The 15,915-nt window shown below is 42.6% G+C and overlaps 5 protein-coding genes across 5 annotated transcripts; 3 read left to right on the top strand and 2 right to left on the bottom strand.

The window, feature by feature from the left end:
- Positions 1-2,165: 2,165 nt before the first annotated feature.
- On the top strand, positions 2,166-3,873 carry SS1G_06841 (hypothetical protein; the record flags this gene model as incomplete). The annotated part of the gene is made up of 3 exons (XM_001592550.1): positions 2,166-2,505; positions 2,614-2,795; positions 2,842-3,873. The coding sequence occupies 3 exons, from the start codon at positions 2,166-2,168 to the stop codon at positions 3,871-3,873; spliced, it is 1,554 nt and encodes a 517-aa protein (XP_001592600.1).
- Positions 3,874-4,821: 948 nt separating this feature from the next.
- On the bottom strand, positions 4,822-5,943 carry SS1G_06840 (hypothetical protein; the record flags this gene model as incomplete). The annotated part of the gene is made up of 3 exons (XM_001592549.1): positions 4,822-4,929; positions 4,988-5,296; positions 5,347-5,943. 3 exons carry the CDS (start codon positions 5,941-5,943, stop codon positions 4,822-4,824), a joined length of 1,014 nt encoding a protein of 337 aa, XP_001592599.1.
- A 537-nt stretch (positions 5,944-6,480) lies between these two features.
- SS1G_06839 (hypothetical protein) lies at positions 6,481-10,136 on the top strand (the record flags this gene model as incomplete). Its single annotated transcript, XM_001592548.1, has 4 exons — positions 6,481-6,554; positions 6,755-6,923; positions 6,978-7,416; positions 7,474-10,136. 4 exons carry the CDS (start codon positions 6,481-6,483, stop codon positions 10,134-10,136), a joined length of 3,345 nt encoding a protein of 1,114 aa, XP_001592598.1.
- A 651-nt stretch (positions 10,137-10,787) lies between these two features.
- SS1G_06838 (predicted protein) lies at positions 10,788-11,327 on the bottom strand (the record flags this gene model as incomplete). The annotated part of the gene is made up of 2 exons (XM_001592547.1): positions 10,788-10,943; positions 11,109-11,327. The coding sequence occupies 2 exons, from the start codon at positions 11,325-11,327 to the stop codon at positions 10,788-10,790; spliced, it is 375 nt and encodes a 124-aa protein (XP_001592597.1).
- Positions 11,328-12,928: 1,601 nt separating this feature from the next.
- Positions 12,929-15,196, top strand: SS1G_06837 (hypothetical protein; the record flags this gene model as incomplete). Its single annotated transcript, XM_001592546.1, has 2 exons — positions 12,929-14,681; positions 14,733-15,196. The coding sequence occupies 2 exons, from the start codon at positions 12,929-12,931 to the stop codon at positions 15,194-15,196; spliced, it is 2,217 nt and encodes a 738-aa protein (XP_001592596.1).
- Positions 15,197-15,915: the final 719 nt, after the last annotated feature.

The raw sequence follows: 15,915 nt of genomic DNA, 5'->3' as shown, positions 1-15,915 counted from the left end.
AATGAAGTTGCATCTGAGGCCCACTGGTAAACATGAGATCTTTTAGTAGTATTCCATACGTAAAACAAGGAACACATGAGACGGCAAGGACCAGTAAAGGACGGCTATGATTATTTGAATATGGATTTCAACATGGAGTCGAGGAAGTATGGAAAACACTCAAGAGGCAAAGGTATTCTTGTCGCGGATATCAGTGCTTTCCAAGACATGTTGCGCCATCAGCTTTAATATCGTAGCCTCACTTGAGGTATATCGAATCATTCTACATTTTCCGCAAAACCATCAACCATAAAGAAGACAAGAGCACTTAATTTTCTAAACCTCTGATCATAGATACAACTGCAGACTTCTGTATACCAAAAATAGTGGTTCAAGTTAACACTGAGCGACTCTTCCTGGACTAGCAGAATTTCAAGATGTCATGGAACATTCGAAGGCATGAGCGTCGCAAATGATTTCTGGAAAGCACTGGCTTATGGCAGGGCATCTAAGTAACGTGATAATATCAAGTAATACGAGAAATGTCAAAGGGAAAAGCAAAAGTGCATTCTAGAATCTAGAGAAGACTCCTCGACAGTTTGACTATCGGAAACACAGTATTCTGCAGTACCGTAGATGTGTCAAGACCCAACCACTCCGATTTGAAAATGATACGCCGTGAAAACCGGCTGGATGGCCGTCAATACGCTAGACAGAGATTTTTCAAATCGCCCGTCGGCCGAGTCGCCCCTAATCCGAAAGTAGTGATTTACTGCTCCTAAATAACCTTAGACCATGTCATGTCAATAGTAGAAACTCCAATAATTGGTTCATCGAAGATCTAGTACATAGTACATATTAGGTAGTTCACCAAATATTGACGACCGAATCAAGTGAAGGCAAACAAAATTCGCAGGCTCCTCGGAACCACCGATATTGCTAAGCCTAAATGAGAGAAGTACGTAAAATCACGTGACAATGATGTCGAGATTAATTGTGGCTATTTCGTCATTTATTGTGGATCTTCCTGTCATCTTACAAGTTCCCAGCCAACCAGAGTTTCTATACCTACAGAGTACTCGAAAGATGGGCTTTTTTTTTTTTCAAATACTGTTCCCGCCTGTTCTAGGATTGTGAGAAGGATTTATTAGGGTTGCTTATCAGGTTGAATTGTGATTGAAAAAAATCCATTTCTTTTACTTGAAGGTTTCTCGGAAATGTCTTTTATTTTCTCCGGGAGAGATAGCTAAGAAAGCCATCTGAGCTTATCTCATTTTTTGGAGACTAATAATGCGGGGCATCTGATATCGTACTGCAATCGCGAATCATAATGCACCGTGCAGATGAACTGCTCCACAAAAAAGGCTGTTTAACATATCACCATAAAAATCATGTCGAACGAACGACGTCTAAATATCATGGTAATGACTCGAGATAGTCAGTGGGATGGAAGAGATGGAGTTGAGTTTGGGAGATAAGGTTACAGGATGGAAAACCATTCGCACGGGATTTGAACTAGTAATCCTGAAAACGGGGAATAATGGAAGGATTACCAGGTAATACTCGAATATGCAAGTCAGATATCCGCAAACGCACCTCTCGCTCTTCATCCAATCCCCCCTATCCCATTCCAAGATTCTAATCCCTGAACTCAATCTTTGGCTGCACGCTAAAGTAAGTAGTGGCTAAAGTAGAGCCCCAGGCGGGGAATGGATCTAGTACTGTAACTCGATAAGTTATCTAAGTAGAAAGTTTCCTCACTACTCTCGAGCTATAAAAAACGGTTTCTCTTAGTTTCTCGCACACTTGAGGGCAGTGATTTTTTATTTTTTTAATATAATATAAGAGGAATTCCTTACTCCTTCATTCACACAACCAAACATCACAACTTCAATACTCAATAATCTGCACACGAGAAAGAAGTCCATATTGCGCACTTCTATCTGATCAATACAACCTAAAACCAGTCAATACCGCCATTCATGAGGATTGTGCGCATTATTACAATTCACCCAATTCACTATTTACCAATAGTTCAGTAAGTCCTCATTTCAAATCATTGCGCAATACTTACCTGGGAAATTGTGCAACTATTGCGCCATGTTCCTCCTTTTGTGTTGAATATTTTGTTATTAATTCTTAAGAGATATGATTCTGACCCAATTGCACAGCTTCCCATCGCGAAAATGGCGATAGATCAAGAATCTCCCGTTATGTCTTCAGGAAACAACTCCAAAAACGATGTCAACGACAAATCTAGACAAGAAGATAGCCTCGAAGACCAGAGTCCTAGATCCGAATATAAAAAACTCAGTTGGCTCAGTACATGGGGATTTGGTCCTGTAAAAGTTGGTCCAAGAGTCGGTCCAGTTTTGCCACATCTTCGTATGGATGCCGATGCTTCAAGTATCAATAGTGATAGTGGAAATGAACTTTTGAAAAAGCAAATTCAAGCTGAGGAGGGTTCTGCCATCAAATATCGTAGTTGCAGTTGGCAAAAGGTCATACACAACATTTTTATTCTTCGTATGACTGCTAACTCTTAATAGACTGCTGCTCTTCTATTTTCAGAATATATCTGTTTGGCAATTATGTCATTTCCATGGTCTTACTCTGTTTTGGGACTCGTACCAGGTCTTATTTTAACTGCTGTTGTTGCATTTTTGGTCCTATACACATCTCTCGTTTTATGGGAGTTTTGTTTGCGCCATCCTGAACTTAGAGATGTTTGTGATGTGGGACAAATGCTCTTTGGTGGAAGATGGGCATGGCATGCTACTGCTGCCATGTTTCTTTTGAACAATACCTTTATTCAGGTATGAATTATCATATTAACTTTTTTACAACTACTAATCAAATCAGGGACTTCACGTTTTGACTACTGCAAAATACTTGAATACCGTCACCAATCACAGTCAATGTACAGTAGTATTCGCCGTTATTGCAGCTGTCATTTGCTGGGTTTGTTCTGTCCCAAGAACCTTCAGTGCTCTATCCTGGTTAGCAACCATGTCTGCATTCTTCACCTTCATCTCCGTTATGCTCGCCACTATCTTCGCGGGAATCGAAGGTCACCCTCTCGGGTACAATCCCGATCCTACCTCCATCATCCCAGCTACAGGTCTATTCGGAGGCGCCCCAACTGTCACCGCAATCCCAGTCAAAGGCGTAACATTCGTAAATGGTTTCAATGCCTTCCTCAACATCTCCTACACATTCATCGGACAAATCACCATCCCATCATTCATGTCGGAGATGAAAAATCCCGTCGATTTCCCCAAAGCCCTCTGGGCCGTCACCATCGCCGAAGTCATCGTCTTCAGTCTCGTCGGAGCAATCATCTACGCCTTCACCGGAAACCAATACATGACCGCCCCAGCCTTCGGCTCCTTAGGAAAAAAACTCTACGTAGATATATCCTTCTCCTTCATGGTGCCAACCCTCATTTTCCTCGGCGTCCTCTACGCCTCCGTCTCCGGCCGCTTCATCCTCCTCCGCGTCTTCCACAAAAACAAACGTCATCTCACCGAGCACACTCTCACCGGCTGGTCCATCTGGATACTCATCTTGGCAATAACCTGGATAGGCGCCTTCATCATCGCCGAAGTAATCCCCTTCTTTTCCGATCTCCTCTCTCTCATGTCATCACTCTTTGATTCCTTTTTCGGATTTATTTTCTGGGGTGTGGCGTATATTAAAATGCGACGTGTAGATTATGGAGCAGGTTGGATGCATAAAACGAGTAAACTCGGTTTGGGGTTTAATGTCTTAATTATTCTTATTGGGTTGTTGTTTTTGAGTGCGGGTACGTATACCAGTGTGCAGAGTATTGTGGATGGCTATAATAATGGGAGTTTTGGGGGTGCGTTTACGTGTGCTAGTAATGGGATTTAGAGGGCTGTAGGGTAGAGTACAGTAAAATAGTGTATATGGGATGGGATGAATTGTGATATAAAGGAGAGAAAGAGAATATATTGAGAAAATTGAGATTTAATCCCATTCTGTTGGATTCGCTTGGATTTTTTGACTAGTTTATTTTGATGTAGGTACACCAGTAGTGGGATATAATATAATTATTGAAAAATATAATATAATATAACATAAAAACACAAATAAGTCTTACAAATACAAATATCAATCAATACCTTTATAAAAACTCCAGAGAAAAAGATAGAGAGAGGATAAATATATCCAATAGGTACCTACCTAGTTAGAAGATAGGAAAGAAAGAAAGTACAAGGGCTCATGCGTGATAGATAGATAGTCTTCCAAATCCTTTTTTTTTCGCTTGGGATGGGATGGAATGCAGGGTGATGAGGTGAGATGCGGGGTCTAAGGGTGAAGTACGGAGGTATGGAGGGGTACAGTAAGTGGATCGAACTCGATCTGCTGGGCATATTATCCAAAAGGGAGAAATCGCCTAAGCTCTTTGAAACATTGAAGATTCACAAAAACGATATTTATTCATGTTCATGTATTGTTCGTGAAACATAAGAGCCCTATTCTGATAACCATTAAAAGATACCTAGAGTGGGAAAGGGATATCTCATTTTTTTGGCCTTTCCTTGTAATCATAGAGTCATAGAACTTCGCCATTGCAAGCGATCAAAACAAGTGATATCTTACAGGCAAAAAATAATGAAATTGGGAATCGAATCATCTTTAGCCATAAAGACCTCAATTTTCGCATTCCTATTTCGTACAAAAAAAATCGACTCCGTATTGTTGACGTGAGTTGTTCCAACAACAACTCAATGGCACATGGTTTAAACCATACATTGGTAGTCAAGAAGGAAAACTAAGGTGGATGGGAAAAACCAAAGTGTGAAGAACTAGAAATGTTTATGCTTCGGCTTTAGCAACGCGAGCTTTGGCTGGCTCATGCTTGTAAACTGTCTTGTACTCTTGGATGTATCGCTCGTCATCAGCTGCAGAGGCATCCTGAAGAGGCTATCGATGTGTTAGGGGCATAATCTAATAGAACTGGAAGATCAATGTTATGACTTACCTTGAGCTGGGCAGGCGACAACTCTCTGAACTCTTGTGCAATACGTTTCACGGCCTCGGTGACCTTGATACCAGCAAAATCGCCAGACTCAAATCGCTCTCTCACGAACATCATCATAGGTCTCACAGGTCGCTTCACCGTTCGATCATCTTTGATGAGTCTTGGAGAGGAAGTTTTGTTGGTCAATCTTCGAATGTGTAGACGTGCAAGATTTGCTAGACGAATCTCATCTGGAGTATGACTTTCAACCCAATTCTTGTAGATAATAGCATTGGCAGCTTTGTTCTCATTTGCGATGCGATTGAGTCTCTGTAATGTGATTAGCATGGTCTTACGAGAAGGAAAAGTGTGTTTATTACCTCCAAGTCTGCCGTCGACGCTGATTTATATTTCGTGGCCGCCTCCTTCGATGCCGCAGTGATATCATTACTACCAATAGCCAACTCAAGATTCAATACTCTATAGGCACTCTGGGGCTTCTCTTTTGGATGTTCTGAAATTAACGCAGTAACCTTCAATTCCCGCAGCTTCTTTCTCAACAATTGTGAATCGGTCAATGGCGTCTTTGCCTTTTTGGCTTTCTTCGGCTTAGCCTTGAGAGTCTTCTTTGCTGGCTTCTTGGCTAACTTCTTGGCTGCTGGCTTCTTCGCAGCTTTTTTGACGGGCTTTTTGGCAGCAGTTTTCTTTGCAGCAGGTTCCTTAGCAGTGGATTTCTTCGCAGGTTCCTTCTTCGTAGCTGGTTTCTTCGCAGTGGTAGTTTTAGTTTGGGTAGCTTTGGTGGCAGTAGCATACGATCGGCGCGCCGGGAAAGATGCCGAGGAAGCTTTCAAGACTGATTCGCCATTTTGTTGACCTTCAACGCGTTGCAATTGCCAAAAGGTAGCAAGAAATCGGTTTGTTGATCCGTGAGATCCTCCGATTCTCTTGGTAGCTGCGCGACCAATGTTGGACAGCATGATGATTGTTGAAGCCTGGTAATTTTGCAGTTACCAGACGTCTCTCGAGCGAGGAGGATTGAAATTTAGAGGTTGAGGATGATGGCACAAACGGAGAGTTTGCGATTGAAGTCATCTTTTTCGTCTAAATGTTCCAAAATCACGCTAGGGCCCGTGAAGCTTTGAAAGGTCCGTGCGCGTCATAACTACCGTAGCAAACCGGAAGGTAAGACTTACATAAATATCTGCAAGGCAAGCTCACCAGCTGTAACAACATCAGACTTGGAAGAAGTACCTAGTAACCACGACCATTCTACAAACAATACATATTGAACTCGTATCATCGACCTTATACCTTCTTGATCTGCTCATTTTGAAGTTATAGACCGTAATCTGGAGAGGATAATTTTGTTTCCTGTCATTTTGATTGTTGCCTGAAAGTATTTCTACCCACCGAAATACCATAACTTGGGCAAAAAATGGCTCGGCACAGGGACTCTCGCTCACCATCGCCAACAGGAAGCCACCACTCGTCGAGACGAACCCGAAGAGATGATAATGGCAGACGCGATCGAGATCGAAGAGATGATGTTAGAGGACAGAGACATCGCAGTCGTTCTCGAAGTCCCGACGTGAGAACTCTTACCTTTAAACCCCACGTTCATCAGGTACAAATTACTAATGATCTCCAGCGTCGCGAACGTGATCATGATATACCTCGCAGAAGAGATCGTTCAGTAGGGAGATTAAATGATGATTACCATAGATCTGGTCGTCGAGATAGATCTCGAGATCGCAGAAGCTATGCTGATAGGGAACGATCACTGGATAGGAGAAGACGCAGAAGTCGAGAACGAGATTACCGTGATAGGCGAGACGACTCTTATGATGATAGGGCTCGAAGACGCCGCGAGGATTCTACTGACTCATGGTCTCGTAGCAGAGGAGACGAAAATCGCGGACAGACACCCAGATCAGATAGTGGCGCAAAAGTTCATGATGTGAGTTATCTATGTTCTGATCAAGACAGATCAATTACTCATGCAGGATCACAGGCTCCAAAAGCATCAGCACCCGCTGCGCAAACCGAGGAACAAAAGAAAGCAGAACGTCTAGCAAAATTAGAAGCGTGGAAGAAGAAGATGGCCGAAGATAAAGAGCGTAAGGAGAAAGAGCTGGCTGCGGGTGGGACTCGGAAATTACTCGATGATATAGATCAAAAGGCCAATGGTTCCTCTTCCCAACCCTCACCCAACACTCCTACAACTCCTTCAACTTCTGCGATATCAGGCGATCTCGCACCAACAAATTATGCTGGGAAATTTGATCCAAAGGCGATAGCTAAAAAGGCAGTGGCTAGCTCGAGCAGTGCGCATGCTCTTGGAAGGGATTTACCATTAAAGGAATTGTCTAAAACGTCCGCCACCTTAACTTCTACGGTCAAAGGATTACAAGCTGACAAAAAGCCAACAGCTTTCAACAGCACCTCGAAAGGTAAGCAAAATGCTACTCCTCTATGTATGATCATTTGGCTAATCAGTTCGATTATAGTATCTGCGTTACCTAAAACGAGAGGGAACCTTAGTGTTTTCGGGCTCGGCGCGAAGGTTACCGACAATGAAAAGACATACCAGAAACGTGCTCTAGATTTCGATGAAGATGAAGGATCAAGAAAGAAACTAGAAAAGCTACCAACCCTACCAATGGCAAACTCCAAGGAAGATGATGCTGCGCTCGCTAACGGTATTGAGGGACAAGATGATGACGATGATGCTGAACTGGAAGCTGCCGGCACGGAAGAAGAGGCCGCAGCTGCAGCCAGAGCAGCCGCAGAGAAGCGCGAAGAAAGGTTGCAAGAAGCTGAATCTCAACCACACACAAATGGCGATGTCCACATGGAAGATGCTCCTCAAGCTGATTCGACTGCCATGGATGAAGATGAAGAAATCGACCCACTGGATGCTTTTATGGAAGAAATGGGAGACCCTTTCTCCTTACCGAAATCCAACACAACATTTGTCAAGAATAATACCAAGAGTCAACCACAAGAACCGGAAGCTTTATTCGGTGATGATGATGTGGACCTGAAAGCCTTGGACGCGGACCCGGATGAAATCCTTGCGATCGCAAATAAAGCCAGAAAAAAGAAGGATATTCCAACCATCAATTATGCAAATTTAAATCTTCCGCCATTCCGCAAGAACTTTTATACCGAACCAGCGGAGCTTGTGGATATGACTGAAGCTGAAATAAACGACTTACGACTTGAGCTTGATGGTATTAAAGTAGCCGGTAAGGATGTTCCCAAGCCCGTACAAAAGTGGTCTCAATGTGGTCTTGATGTGAAATCCCTGGACGTTATAAAGAAACTAGGATATGACAAGCCCACCTCCATTCAGATGCAAGCTATTCCGGCAATAATGTCTGGCCGAGATGTTATTGGAGTAGCTAAGACAGGATCGGGTAAAACCATCGCCTTCTTGCTACCCATGTTTCGTCATATTCGAGATCAACGCCCATTGAAAAATTCTGATGGACCTATCGGTTTGATCATGACTCCTACGCGAGAATTGGCAACACAGATTCATAAAGAGTGTAAGCCTTTCTTGAAGGCAATGGGACTCCGTGCGGTCTGCGCATATGGGGGTGCCATTATCAAAGACCAAATTGCCGATCTCAAAAGGGGCGCAGAAATAATCGTTTGCACTCCTGGAAGAATGATTGAATTATTGGCGGCCAATTCTGGTAGAGTTACAAATCTTCAACGTGTCACATATGTTGTTCTAGATGAAGCTGACCGTATGTTTGATATGGGATTTGAGCCCCAAGTCATGAAGGTTTTCAATAATATTCGACCTAACAGACAAACTATTCTTTTCTCAGCTACCATGCCTCGAATCATGGATGCACTAGCTAAGAAGACGCTGCAGTCACCAGTAGAAATTGTTGTTGGTGGAAGAAGTGTTGTTGCGCCCGAAATCACACAAATTGTTGAAGTCCGAGAGGAGAAAGAAAAGTTTCACAGACTTTTGGAGCTTCTTGGAGAGCTCTACAATGCTGATGAAGATGCTCGAACACTCATCTTTGTTGATCGTCAAGAAAAAGCTGATGACTTACTGAAGGACCTAATGAGAAAAGGTTACCCATGTATGTCTATTCATGGAGGAAAGGATCAAGTTGATCGTGATTCCACCATTGATGATTTCAAAGCCGGCGTGGTTCCTATTATGATTGCTACCTCAGTAGCTGCCAGAGGCCTTGATGTCAAGCAGCTTAAGCTCGTTGTTAATTTCGATGCACCTAATCATCTAGAAGACTACGTTCACAGGGCTGGACGAACTGGCAGAGCTGGTAATACTGGTACTGCTGTCACTTTTATAACAGAAGAGCAAGAACAATATTCGGTAGGTATTGCGAAAGCCCTTGAACAATCTGGACAAGAAGTACCAGAAAGGCTTAATGAGATGAGGAAGTCATACAAAGATAAGGTCAAAAGTGGTGCTAAAAAAGAGAGTTCAGGTTTTGGTGGAAAGGGTCTGGAACGTTTTGATGCTGAGCGCGAAGCTACCAAAGCTCGCGAACGCAAGATACACAAGCTTAATGGCGATGACGATGAAGAGGAGAAAGAAGAGAAAGATGATGACGTTCTTCTCAAAGCTGCATCCGTGGTTCAACCCGCCTCTGCTTCTACTGCTCCACCTAAACTGCTTGGTGTACCTAAAGGTATTGATCTCGATGGAGATATTAAAGTCCATCGCACCGAAACTGCAGCCAGCTCTAGCGGATCCAAAAATCCGCTCGATAAAGTCACGTCGGCCATCGACGCCATCAATGCCCGTCTCAATAAAACAGGACAACTCCGCTCTGGTGTCCCGATTGATAACAAAGGACCTGACGCAGGTGCTTTCCACGCCACGTTGGAAATCAACGATTTCCCACAGAAAGCTAGATGGGCTGTTACGAATCGCACGAATGTGGCCAAAATTCTAGAAGCGACGGGTACGAGTATTACTACCAAAGGTAGTTTTTACCCGGCTGGAAAAGAGGTCCAGGCTGGTGGAGATCCTAAACTGTATATTTTGGTCGAGGGTGATACTGAGGTCGTGGTTACGAATGCTATGAGAGAGTTGATGAGGTTGTTGAAGGAGGGAACGATGGCGGCTGCTGATGCGGAGGGAAGGGCTCCGGCCAGTGGGAGGTATACTGTTACTTAGGTGGGATGGTGGGGCTTGGTGGATAGGTGGGGGAATATATATATGAGAAGACGAATGAAACGGTAGCCATGTGAAATAGTAGTAGGAACAGGAATATTATAACTATTCTATCATACACATATACATTTATGCATAGTCCCAATCTTCATAAATAAATACATACTAGGTAGGCAGGTAATCTTAGATATTTGAAGTATTCGATTTCCATTTCTCATTTTGTATTTCTTTCTTCACTGTATACATAAATATCCTATCCTATCCTATCCTAAAATCTACCTCGGAAGTAGAATGAATAAGCAAGCCGTCAGGAATTCAATCCAATCTATTCTAAAACTCCATATCTTTTCACCAAAAAAAAGAAAAGAAGTATACTCCCGATTATAGATTATCTATCCAATGTACCCCTCAAAAAAGAGAAAAGGCAAGGAAAAAGGAGAAAGAGAAAAGATACAGAAAAATAAAGATGGATATATCCCAATACACCGTCCCGTTTCCTTTCCTTTGTCCCCTAATGGTAATGGTAACTCCTCTGATTTAAATTGTACCAGGCAATATTAACGTTTCTCCGTCATATTGTCATTTCCGTCCGTTCTGATGGGTTTTTCTATGCTTCTTTCTGCTGCTGCTTCATCTCATTTTCGCAGTCATCGATTAATTATAAGCCCTAGTGTTTGCTGCCGCATCTGCATCTCTCGTTTGTCTTTCCATTGCACTTGCGTTTTTGCGTGTTGCCTCTAAGGTTTGGGATTGTTCTCCTGCGAGCTTTTTGCCTAGTGTTCCTTTGGGTTTTTTGGAGTTGAGGCGCGCCTGTTTGGGGGAAGGGGTGTTAGCATTTGGTCATTTGATTGCTTGTAGTTCTGGTTGGAGGCTCGATAGTGAGAGGAGACAAGGAATTTGTTTATAGGGGTATGGAAGAGGGCGTGAGTTTGGGAGGGGAGTGTCAAGAGAAAGGGATTAAAGAGAGATTAATACCTCGGCAGCTTCAGCAGCTTTCCTCCTAGCATCTTCTTGTGCATTTGATCCGCCCCCACTAGAACCAGAACCGACTGTCCGTGGTGGACCACCGACGGTACGCGGCACGCTGGATTTTGGGGCTGCAGGAGGAGGGTTAGGTTTTGGAGGTGCCGAGGAGAGTGTTCGGCCTGGTTGGTCGAAGGGAGAGGGATCGGAACTACTGAAGCAGTTACCCATTTTAGGGACGGGGAGGGTGAGGCTGAGCGAGAGGCGAGGAGGAAGGGTCTGGGTGATTGTAGGGCCTGGTGGGCTGAGGCTCCCGTGAGAGGGGCGGAAGATGAGGTCTTAAAAATCCTAAACTTGCGCGATCGCGATGAAGAAGTGGGTGATTGAAGCGGTGTTCTGAATAATCTCGCGATTCAAGCTTGTAATTGGGATCTAACAGTCGCGCAGGATAGTATCGCAATCATACAATTTTCCCTCGTAGTTGTAATTTGTTGATTGTTGCTCTCTTGCTCTATCGAAAACAGTCACCACGGCACCCCAAACCAGTATTAATGTCGAAACGTGAAGATGGAAATCTAGTAGCAGGGATTTGTTTGCGCAAAGTGGATTGGGACGAGAGAAAATATTCTGTCGTTTGTGATATTGGTAGGTAGCTATTGTATGTTTCGTAGTTAAGGGATTTGGTATTGTAGAAAATTGAATCGAGGAGTGATGTTGAAGAAGTGAAGTTCAAAGGTGATGCATGCTATGATACCACGCAGGCCAAGAATGAGGCTGTGTTCTCATTGGATGAGATGGGGGGATTTAGTGATCGGTTTGGTTTGTCGAGATTGACGAATTAACTGCTAGGTAATTGACTAGGGTGTAGTATGATGTTACTTTTTTACAGAGTACGGACCAGTATGATTTCAGAGTTTGGGAGGGAAGCAATGTAGATATTTCTCTGAGTTTGAGGGGTTTTGAGATATGAAAGGATTATGATTATAATCATATTATGTAAGAGTAAAGAATACCATGTTTTAGAAGCGTCATAATGGTTTTCCTTGGACATTTGTTTTATCGTTTCGTGATAGGTACCTAGTAAGTCTTACTTCTCTTCAGCTTTCTCTTTCAGCCATTTCTTCAGGACTCGACTCGATGTCAAAGTCTTATCGATAAGAAAGGGGGAGAGACATAAATAAGGTGGGGAAATTTCAATCCACTTAAGGCTCGTCATTGGTCAGCAAGAATCTTTCATGAAATACCTACCTATTGTACCTACCTAGGTAAAGAATGAATGGAAAAGGATTATTTCATCTTTGGCGGTCAATAAAATAAATAATATCTGCGGAGCTGAGTAGTTTACGGAGTATAATTTTTCTATCTTTATATTAAAATAACTCATCTCTTCTCTTCATCTCTTTAACCTTTCCAATAAATTATATCCTCTATATAATAAATCATAATTCCTAAAGTCTAACAAACCCTTTCAGTTGAAGTTCTTTCAAAAAACACCTTGTTGGATACTTTTCACCTTAGCTAATCCATTCCATCCATACACACTCCTCACCTGCTTCACCTCCAAACTCACCTTTTTGTGCATCAACACGTTTTTACCCCACGGCAAACCCTTCCAATCTATCAAAGATCCAACTTTGTCAAACATTGGATAAGATCACAAGTTGGCTCAAACTCAGCTCGGAAACTTCTCATTCGACCATATTCTTCCATCTATCTTGTATCTATCGTTGCTCACTTGGCGACACGACAACTGACTCCTCTCTTTCTTTCTCCGTCGCGACCCACCACATGCAAGCCAAAAGCAAGCAACCGTCTGGTGAAACTTTGCGACCATGGAGCAACCCCTTCTCGATCAAGAGGATACTCTAAAGCAATTCCAACGTATGTCGTATGACGAGTACGATCAACCATATTACCCTATGCGACAACCTGGTGCGACGATCTTTCCTTCCAATCCGCTTTACTCTGCTCAATATAAGTTTCCAAATATGTACCCTCAAAATCAAGCATATAATGGAGAAATATCTCAAGAAGACCCTTTCAAAGCTCAGGTCTTTTCGCAGCAGTTAAATCTACAATCACAATCTTATCAACCATATGTCTATCGTCAAACAATGGATCTTTCGCAACAATTTCCCACTCAGCAAAACATGAACCAAGAATATTCGAATATGAGAGCTGTCGCAGACCCAACTCCAAATTACTCAGAGAAATCACCCAGAAAGCGACAAAGAGTTAATGAACCCAATGGACCTACTACAAAACGATTTATGCCTACAGTAACCCAACCAGCTGAGACCGACACAACCAGCGAATGTTGTAGTTCTTGTCCAAGTGGTTCATTATGCGCCGAGTCGGATTGTGATGGAAATGATGTCGTTGTTGCTTGCACCTCCCCAGAGTGCGAACAACCCGTTTGCACCTCTCCAGAATGTGAACAACCCGTTTGCACCTCTCCAGAATGTGAACAACCTGCCTATACGGAACCTTGTGTTAGGGATGGTGCTCTTAGCAGACGATGTTCAGTTGTTGGAGACAATCAAACATCTGACAAAATGTTTCCAACTTGGGATAATTATCTCGCAATGTCGCGAGTAGAGCAACAACGACCTTCGACATTTCACACTTTTGCGCCTGGATTACGAGACAACCAAGCTCAAGAAGAAATATCCCCTTCTCCTGTTCCAACAACACCATCATTGGTCTTGAATATGGAAACACCTTATTCAGATATTGCAGTCTCACAAGCTCCAGGACCTCCTATGCAGCAATTGACAAACAATATGTCTGTGTCCTCACTTTCTGGTACTGGAATGCGTTTCGGTGATGGATTGGAGATGTTCAATTGTAATTGGTTGGACTGTGGACAGCCAATGCATGATCAATATGAATGGCATAAACATTTTCATCAGGAACATATCGATCCACAATTTACCTTCAATTGTCCAATGCCTTCAGGATCTTGTCATACACCACTCAACTCGAATCCTTTAGATCATTTGCAGATGAATCATGGCTTTACCTTTGATGAAAATCTCAATGGATTTCCTTGTCCTGCTCCTGGATGTCTTGCGGATGAGATGTATTGTGATCCTTCAATGCTTCACAATCATATGGATCAAATGCATGCTATACCTCTGCAAGGGCAGTTACAGTGTCAAATTGATTCTTGTAATACCTCATATCAAGATCCAAATCAATTCTTCAATCATTTAAATCATGATCACAATTTACCAATTCCAATGACACCTGTTGAGGAAATTGATCTTTCTAATATACCAATGCCAGAAGCAAAGGCATCGGAAGAGGTAAAAGAGATCGCTCCATTGGCGAAGAACGAAAGATCAGAATCGCATAATCATCTATCTTGCAAATGGTTAACCAACAACCATCTTTGCGGTCAGGTACTTACATCAGAAAGTGATCTTCAAACTCATGTCAAAGATTTTCATTTGTCTGTTTTGAACAAAACTTCAGGTTATTTTTGTAAATGGCAAGGTTGTTCTCGAAAGCATAAAATGGGTGATAAGGAAGGATTTTCTCAAAGAGGAAAACTCGAAAGACATATGGCGAGTCATACAGGGTGTAAGTTTCATTCCTTTTGATAGGTTTACAAGACTGACAAGTTTTAAATAGTCAAGGAATGTACGTGTGACTATCCTGGTTGTGGAAAAACATTCGCGGCGGCTCAGTCTTTAAAACAACATTACCGTCTCCATACTGGTGAAAAACCATGGAAATGCAAATACTGCCCAAAATCTTTCCCTCAGCAAAGTGCATGCACAGTTCATGAACGCATACACACTCAGGAAAAACCTCTGGTTTGCAATATCTGTGGAAAGACTTTTAGCGAATCGTCAAATTTAGCAAAACATAGAAAGACTCATGGGGAGAGAGGTCATTATGAATGTCCAGAGTGTCCAAAGACATTTCATAGGTTGGATCAATTAAAAAGACATGGGGAGATGCATGAGAGGAGAAAGAAGAGAGCTATTAATGGTGAGGGCGAAGAGGGAAAGAGTGAGATTACAGAAAGTATCGCGACGGAAAGTGTGATTGATGGGGTTAGTGTGAGAGGTGGTGATGAGAATGGGAGGTGATGACTCATGGTGATTGGGGTGATGGGAATTGGAACGAAGATTATTGTAATAATTCTAACGAAAGACAAAGCTTATGATTTACGATTCATGTCTTATGAATCAGGGGAGAGGGTATGGTGTGGGTGGAATTTTACTAGCGAGGTATTGCGATGCATTACTATATTTGCGAGGCGAGGCAATTTGATACATGGCGCGAAGAGATTAAAAGTTTCCTTATTAGAGGTCAAGATGAAGTAGAGAAATACGAGTCGATGGCTGGAAATGATTTGAATATATGGATAAATGGTTGGTTGGTTGGTTGGTGGATCGGTATTGATGGATTAAGAATGGGATGGGTCAGAGGGATGTGGGGAAAAGTTTAAAAGTACCTAGTTAGTGAGATACCTATTTGGTAGTTTGGTAGTTGGTGATTGATTGATTGGTTGATTGAGTAATTGATAACTTTAGATTTGAATTTGAATTTGAATTTGAATGGAGGGTGGGATGTGATTGTGTGTGCTTGGCGAGGGTAAATGTCACACTCAAGAATACTGAGTAAAGTATCTTGTATTAGAAAATACTAAGCTAAGGAGAAAAGAAGAAGGAAAACAAGAGTAGAGAGTTTTTCTGTGATTAAATACAAACGGGGCATGCCACGTGACCCGGAGGTGTGAGGCGTCACAGTAAAGGAGGAGGAGAGGAGTTGAACGGGAGTTGGGATATGGGATGTGAATGAGAGG

The sequence above is a fragment of the Sclerotinia sclerotiorum genome, genomic scaffold (assembly GCF_000146945.2).
Source record: "Sclerotinia sclerotiorum 1980 UF-70 scaffold_8 genomic scaffold, whole genome shotgun sequence".
In the NCBI taxonomy this organism is placed as follows: domain Eukaryota; kingdom Fungi; phylum Ascomycota; class Leotiomycetes; order Helotiales; family Sclerotiniaceae; genus Sclerotinia; species Sclerotinia sclerotiorum.
Note: the sequence above shows the minus strand (reverse complement) of the source record. Positions and strands in the feature narration are given on the sequence as shown.